The sequence below is a fragment of the Halyomorpha halys genome, unplaced genomic scaffold (assembly GCF_000696795.3).
Source record: "Halyomorpha halys isolate HHAL.00 unplaced genomic scaffold, Hhal_1.1 Scaffold755.1, whole genome shotgun sequence".
Taxonomy (NCBI): Eukaryota; Metazoa; Arthropoda; class Insecta; order Hemiptera; family Pentatomidae; genus Halyomorpha; species Halyomorpha halys.
The window spans coordinates 420,985-428,971 of record NW_027108003.1 but is presented as its reverse complement, the minus strand read 5'-3'; the positions used below and the strand labels follow the sequence as shown (position 1 = coordinate 428,971).

At 30.7% G+C, this 7,987-nt stretch overlaps 1 protein-coding gene across 3 annotated transcripts in view; it reads right to left on the bottom strand.

Annotated features, from left to right (window-relative positions):
* LOC106685918 (F-box/LRR-repeat protein 16) overlaps positions 1–7,987 on the bottom strand; it is a 356,715-nt gene that overhangs the window by 225,293 nt on the left and 123,435 nt on the right. For all 3 annotated transcript variants that reach the window (XM_067046395.1, XM_014428921.2, XM_014428922.2), the window contains exon 3: positions 4,560–4,847. In XM_067046395.1, the coding sequence (XP_066902496.1) occupies positions 4,560–4,847 (288 nt within the window). The remainder of the gene's footprint in view (positions 1–4,559; positions 4,848–7,987) is intronic.

Genomic DNA, 7,987 nt, shown 5'->3' with positions numbered 1-7,987 from the left:
GTTACAATTACACGTGCATAGTGTTGTAACAATATCTATTTTGTAACAAAATCAATAACTCGAAGCTTTCTACCAAGAAAACGAGTCATTATAAAGTTTTAGCCCCGAAGATGCCTGAAGTTGGCTAAACCTTGTCTAGTTTGTCCTAAAGTTAAGTTTTAGAGGCTTAAAGTTATTAATTGGGAATCTTCCTAGTACCCTCAAATATGTTTAAGTACCCTTTAGTAAGAATATAAATTAATGATAAAAGTTATCACAAATGACACCGTTATGTTGTACATAAGCGTCCCCGATGTTTGTAATATCTGTGTTTGTCCAATAGAAAAGTTGGCTACAGTTAGAGAGCCTGAGTGAGTTATGAAGTCCGTTATCATTGGACCCAGCTTGTAACTTCCCCTCCTCGCTAAATCTGGATGTCGCCCCCCACGACACAACTTTGTATGTACCTCAGTCCACATCAAGACCATACAAGGATTATTTATTTTTTAACATTGACGATAAAAGGCGAAATATTTAAAAATAATGAAAGGGCTAAAACAAAAAAAAATAAATAAAAAGAGGAAAATAAAATTAAATATATCATCATATATTACAATTAAGTTCTTAAAAAAAATTTAGTAACGAAATAATTTAAGGAATCTTTCTAATAAGTTACTCCATTATTTTATAAAGCTCCTAAAAAGGACTAATGGAGTAAACATGACGAGATTCGTTTTTGAGATTACATAAGAAGTAAAATCGTTATATTTGTAAGTCTGTACTCTCATAGTAAATTAGTAATTAAGGGAAAAAGTGTTCACACGTGGTGCGGCGCAGTATAGGAATAAATCGAAGTATCGAAAAAACGCAAAAACTCTTTCTTGGTGACAGTTTACAACATGGAGCAAACTGTTGCAGATAGTTGCTATCATTACAAATTTCTAACGTAGCATTACTGTCAAACTGTCAAATCTGAAGAGATAGCCAACTGTGCCTTTTGCGGGAGTGAGGGTACTGTTACTTTAACTGCCACATATGAACTGGAAGAAGATAGTTGACCGTATGAAGTAGATTGAAGGAAGATAGTCCTGGTGGCGGTCAATATAGATATCAAAATAGAAACAGAAAACTATTTATTGTTAACCAATGTTTCGCCCAACTTTGCAGAAGGTGATGAAATTTTATACCTGAGAATGGATGCACGCCTTGGTAGTTGTCATGTTCGTTTCAATCTGACAGGTACTCACATCTATATTTATTTGTTTGTTAGTTTTGAAAGGGCATTTAAAAGCCTGGTCATCAACGCCCGATGATTGTTGGCTTTGGTAAGGCCTAGTTGTTCCATAGTCATAGCTTTGGTATGGTGTACTGATCCGCACCAATTATAATTAAATTTGGAAGATTATAATTTGTTTAATAATCGTTACGATAATGGAAAGGATGATGAAAAGCAGATAAGTAACTGTTATAATTTTAAAAATTTATATTTTTACTTTAATTATATTATTTCAATTTCTTGAGACAAGGTAATTATTTATTAAATAAATCAAAAATTTGTATCCTTTTTTGTCTCAACACTTTTTATTTTTCACCAGTCCAACGTTTCGGCCATTTTAGCCATCCTCAATAATATATAAATATTTAACAGCTCATATTATCTATTCATTTTTAACACTTATAACAACAACATTATTCACCAATAATATAACATACCTTCAATTATAATTTCTTCCTCACATTAATTTAAAGTTACTTTTGCAGGCTATTCTGCCCAGGTCATTTCCTTTATTATAAGTTAAAAGCCTATTTAAAAAGTCAATTATTAGAGAGTCATATTTATTATTAATAAGCTTACCTAAGCTTAAGTTTAGTTACCTATTTTTTAAAATTTAAAATCATAAATATTTAACTCTTCTTATACAAGATTATCCACAACAAATTCACTACCATATAACAAACCATTTATAACCTCCCACAAATTGAATTTTTGTCTCAATTTGGTATTTATTATAATTCTCAAAATGTAATATTTAATTGTAAATAGTAACGAATTTCTCCATTTATTTTTATAAATTTATTTTGCTTAAAATTTCTGCATAATGTTGGTTAATTTAATTCTTAGTATCTGTTTTAAAATTAACTGTGTAATTGATGTTCTCTGATATATAAATTGACTCAAGTATTTTCTTCTTTTGTACAAATTGTTTTCTTTATGTAAAATTATGGTGTTATCAAAATCAAAATTATGTTGATTTTTGGCTGTATGCTGTACTAGTGCTGTTTCATTTGGGTCCTTTTCTTTATTTCTTCTATCATTTTTGTGTTGATATATTCTATCCCCCAACATTTGCTTAGTTTCACCAATAAAGATTGCTGGACAATTTAAATATGGAATTTTATATATTAATCCCGATTGACTTTATTGATTTTATTTCCTTTTTACTTTTTACCGTACCTAAACTTTGCCACATTTACTTCACCTATCTGTTTACCATTTATACCTTTTTACCCTATTTCTAGCTACTTCTAACGTGTATTTTTCTGCAATTTACTACATCTGTCTGTACCTATTAGTAACTAGTTTCTAGTCCTCCTATATGTATTCATCTTTAAATTATTATTATTTATTTTATTATTATCTTATTAATTATTTATTATTTTCTCTGTTTAATATAAATTTAATGTTTTGTCAATTCTTACAATTTTTGTCTCTTGTTTTTCATTTAGCTCTGCAAAGTGGGACGAAACGTTGGTTAACAAAAAGTAGTTTTCTTTTACTACTTTGATACCTTTATTGACCGCCACCCGGACTATGTTCCTTCAATTATTCTTATATATTGTATTCTGATTATTTCTAAGCTTTAAATTGATTCTACCTCACGTTTATAATCTTAGATACAGCAGTGCCGGTTGGAGTGTTTCTATAATAGTCAATTTTCGAAATGTTACTAGTTCTAGATTAGAGTTACATCGTGTAAACAAAACACTACCTCCACTGTTTCACTTCCGTAGTAATACCAACAAGTCAGAAACTGTCACTGTGTAAACAAGCCTTTATCGAGTTTATGTTTCATACAAACCATTCACTATTTTACCCTTTCCATTTAGTTTGCAGGCAAAAAGAATATAACTTTTTTTTTTTTAAACTACTACTTCACTAACCGTCAGAAAGGCTTAGATATTTTAATAATAAAAATATAATTAAATTCACAGAATCATCTAATCACATACATTTGAATGTTGAAATATTAGACAAGATATTGGATGATCAGTGTAGCAAAAAAATCTAACTCTTCTTGACAGTTAGTGAAGTAGTGGTAAATCCATACCTGCTACCTTTTGCATCAGGATCTGGTATATCCCTTTCCGTTTATATGTTATTTTTATATAATTATTCTTTTTATTTACTTTTTAATTTTTTACCGTTCCACTAACGCCTGTTGATTGAATACTTAGGACTCCATCTTGACAAGATACTTACTTGGAATCAACATACAAGACTTAAGCGACAAGAAACTGTTCGTACGATTGCCACAACAATTACTTGACAAACGCTCTAAACTTCCCATTCACTACAAAAAATTATTATACACTACGATAATCAGACCAATTTAGACATATAGAATTGAGCTCTGGGGCTCAACCAAACCATCTAATTCCTCTCGCATCCAATCCAAAATCCTACGTAAAATCCTTGATGCTCCTTACTACGTTACATCCACAAAGACCTTAACATTCCATTCGTTGCAGATTTGGCCCAAAACAGATATGCGTCTTTTCATTCCAAACTCCTTACACATCCTAACCCATTAACTCTTAATCTCTCATCAGTAACAATTCCTGATAATCCTCCGAAGCGTCTGAAAAGAAGATGCCCACGGGACCTTCTAATTTAAATTAATGCTTGAAGTACCACCAACTGGTGGATCCTTCCCAAGATTTCCATGTGTAAATAAAACATTCCACTGATTTACTTATTGTATTTATTATTTGTACAGTTGTAGATTACATTAAATAAACTTTGAAAAAACTTTACCGTACCTAACCTTTGCCACATTTACTTCACCTATCTGTTTACCATTTACACCTTTTTACGATATTTCTAACTATTTCTAATACGTTTTGTTCTACTAATACTTATTCTAGTTTGTTATTTACAATTCTATAACACTTGGCTGTATTTATGAGTAATTAGTTTCCTATTCATCTATATTTATACTTCCATAACTTGAAAAATTTTATATTTGCATATTTTCTTACTTCTTTTATGTATCATATTTTTTTGTTATTTTTTACAATGCTTATATCTTGTTTTCATTTAGCCTTAGCCTTTCAAATTGTAGTGAAACGTAGGTTAACATTAAATAGTTTTATCTACTATTTTGTAACTTTATTGACCGCCACCCGGACTATGTTCCTATAATCTACTTTATACGTTCTAATATTTTTTCTAAAAGATAATATGTGACAGTCAAAGTAATTAGTTCTATGAGGATTAAAAGAATCGCAGCCTGTTATTATCACATAATAGCCCTAAAATATTACTAAAATAACATTATAATATAAGAGTAGAAGGCTACCTGTAGGTGGTCTATGAGAGCTTCGAGGCCCCGGTCGGTGAGGCTGGAACACCTGAGGCTGAGGCAGGTGAGCTGCTTGCCGGACAGGGGGTAAGTGTGGATGAGGTCCAAGGCGTCCTCATCGCTCGCCCCGACCAGCGCCAGGCTCCTGAAGCCCCGCCGAGCGAAGGAGGCGTAGAGGCGGGCCCGTTCGGCCTGGCTGTGCAATTCCTTGCAGCGAACGTTCGGCATCAGGTTGAGCCACATCCGGGGACTCCTGTACAGCACGTCTCGCCATTTACCGCAAACCTGAAACATACAGTTGCTATTAGATGTAAAGATCATTGGCTCCAGTAGTAAAGCAAGGAAAATGTACCGCAAAGTTGTCTCTAACCATCTTCTTTTGTTTAAATTTTCATAATATTTGCCAAAATAAAATCAGAAAATTTCGAGCTAAAAAAGATTAGAATAAATTTAAAATAAGAACAAAAAAGATAATGGTAGCCGAAAAATAAAAAGTGTGTATAACACTCAGTGGTAAATACCTTTAAAATAACTATCAACCACATGATAAGAAATAATCCAACTATCGTTTAAGTAGTAAACCTTTTCTAAAATATGAGTCTTAATATAATAATAAAAATCTTTTGTTCATTATTATAAAAGATTATTAACTATTACTTTAGAATAATAGTACAAAAATATATGATGAGCTCTAGAGCCTTAGAGTAACAAATAAAAACCAGAACAGAATAATTAATAATCATAAAAAAATATATAAATAGCAACTTTTAGTTCGTTAGCAGAAAAAAGTAAACTTCTGATATTAATAACTTAGAAAAAAAAAATGAAGACTGATACTTATCAAAAGTATAAATATTCACAGAATAAATACAGTAGTAGTCATTAAAAATTTTCCTTGTAAATATGAAATTTCTATGGAATTGGAAGGCAAAGAAATGATTTGAAGGTTGAAAGGACACTGGAAAAACAGATAGAAATATGAATGGAATTGGATAGTGAATAGCATTTGATAAGAAATGATCTAAGTGTTCATAATATATGGAAATTTCCATAATATTTGCGAAAATTAGCAAAATGTTGATTTCTCGTTATTTGAAAAACAAATTTGGATTTTAAAAAAATATTTCTCAGTAACTATGTTACTTGTTAAAAAGTAAAAGGCTATATTAGAGCATAAATTTGAGCACATTCTAACTACTTTCAGAAAGGTTTTATTGATATTAATCGTGCGGTAGATAGCTTAAAAGATATTGACACTAAGAGAAAAATGAGCGAAACTTTTAGGGTTTTCAGCCACCATTTTGTTATTTATTAAAATCAATATTATCTTTTTCAGCACGAAATCGGGTTAAATTTATATCTCGCAAGATCTGTATATAAATAAATAATTAAGAATAAATTAAAGGTGGCGGCAAAAAAAAAACATACTTTTATTAATACATAATGCTGTAAATATTTATACTTTTATTAGATTTTTCGAAAGATTTTTTGAACTTTAGTGAATAAATAGTAAAAAAAGAAAGTGTTCACGATGATGGAAATACAAAAATACTAGAAGATAAAATATATAGATATGCTTAATGCTAAAATACTTAGGTTCATATTTATTTATTTTAATGACATGCCAAATTATAATGAGAGCGTTATAATTATTTTGATTTTGATAAAAGTAATTTATGTTTATCATTCGGAGTAACTAAAAGTGGCATTATGGAAGATTCTATTATGGTAGTCAGGTTTTTCTCAAATTAGGAACACTTCGTCCTTAAAATGTAGGTTCATAAGCAGGAGAATTTTGCGAGTTATTCGCATAGTAATATTATTACTACAAGATTTCCACCACTAATCCCCAACAATGACCCGAATCAGACGAGTAGTTTTCGAATTATAGGTGGACCAATGAAAATAGGTTTACGCATGCGTAAGGGAAAATAGAAAATGGAATTACGGGGTTAACAAAAAATGGGTTAACGGTAGTTACGCGTTACGTCCGAACAAAAATCAGGCAACAAATTGATTCCTTGATGTCTAAAAATGAACTGAATTGTTTGCAGCCTAAGGATATATATTTTTTTTCTTTACCTACATGATTACAAAACTTCTCTGTCATTGTTTTTGAGGAAGCAGAAATAAACAAAATTAAAAGGAGTTGTGAAGTATCAAAACTATTCCATTTTTTTCAGTGTTGATTTTGCTATTTGTTGCATGTCACTAATGAATGGTCAAATGAATCAGGTTTCAGTTCGTTGCCATTTTTTCATATGATATGGACTTTGTCAAATAAGAATATTTAATTCGTTGAATTAGAATATTTTTCTAGAAAATGAACAGTCTGGATAAAAAAAAAAAAACTTACCATGATAAGGTTTACTATTAGAATTCTCAATGAGCTAACACAATGGACAATTTAACAAAGGATTACTAACAATAGTGTATCAAGAGCGGCTGAGACCTTTACTGAAGCCACACTTGGGTCTCTGTGCATTGTCATAGCCGGTATTGTCACAGCACCTCCTGAAAGGCAAGAAATCCATTTATGTTTACGCGGCTGAATGTCATTCGTCCTCTCCTAGATAATTATGCACCAGTATTATACTGAAAGTGAAGTAAAATTGTGTCTCAGTAAAAAGAAAATACCGAAGAATAAAAGATTGATTAAGAAAGAGAACAACTTTATTAATTGACCCCGTGAGAATTGTAGGGGGCTAAATCAAGCTTTCTTTATTTAACGTTTTCTCAGCTCTAAGAATAAAGACAATTTGATTAACACCATTATCATTCCCACTGGCTCGATTGAACTAAATACTCAATTTTTTAAATTATTTTTATTTCAATTATTGAGAAAGAGCAGGGTAGTTCAATTATAATACCTAATCATTATTATTATCTTTTGTTGGTTTTATCTTTATAATTTGAAACCTGAAACATTAAGCTTACTCTATCGATTAGATAAGTCCACTGTAGTTATAAATATAAATTTATAATCATTTATAAATTTATATTATATATATTATATTATAAATATGCATTATTGGGATTAATACTAAAGGCATAGCGAACCCGATGGTTCGATGCATATACCACCAATCGATCTCTACGTACGTCTGTCCAATGACGCCCCTCCCATTCCAAATCTACTAAATCAGTCTTAATGCAATTGTCGCATCTGCCTTTCGGTCTACCCCTCGGGCATTTACCCTTCGGTTTATTTTTTATAATTTTACGGATCCGTTCGTTACGAAGTCCCACAACCTTACACGCTCATCTCATTAGCAAAGCTTTTTTTTATTGATTGATAGATTTATTTATTGATAGATATTACATTCTGCCACACAGTTTTGGGGAATAAGTAATATTGATGAATGATCTCATACATACTAAAATAAAAAAAAAATAAACAAGTAAAAAAAATAAATAAAATAAAT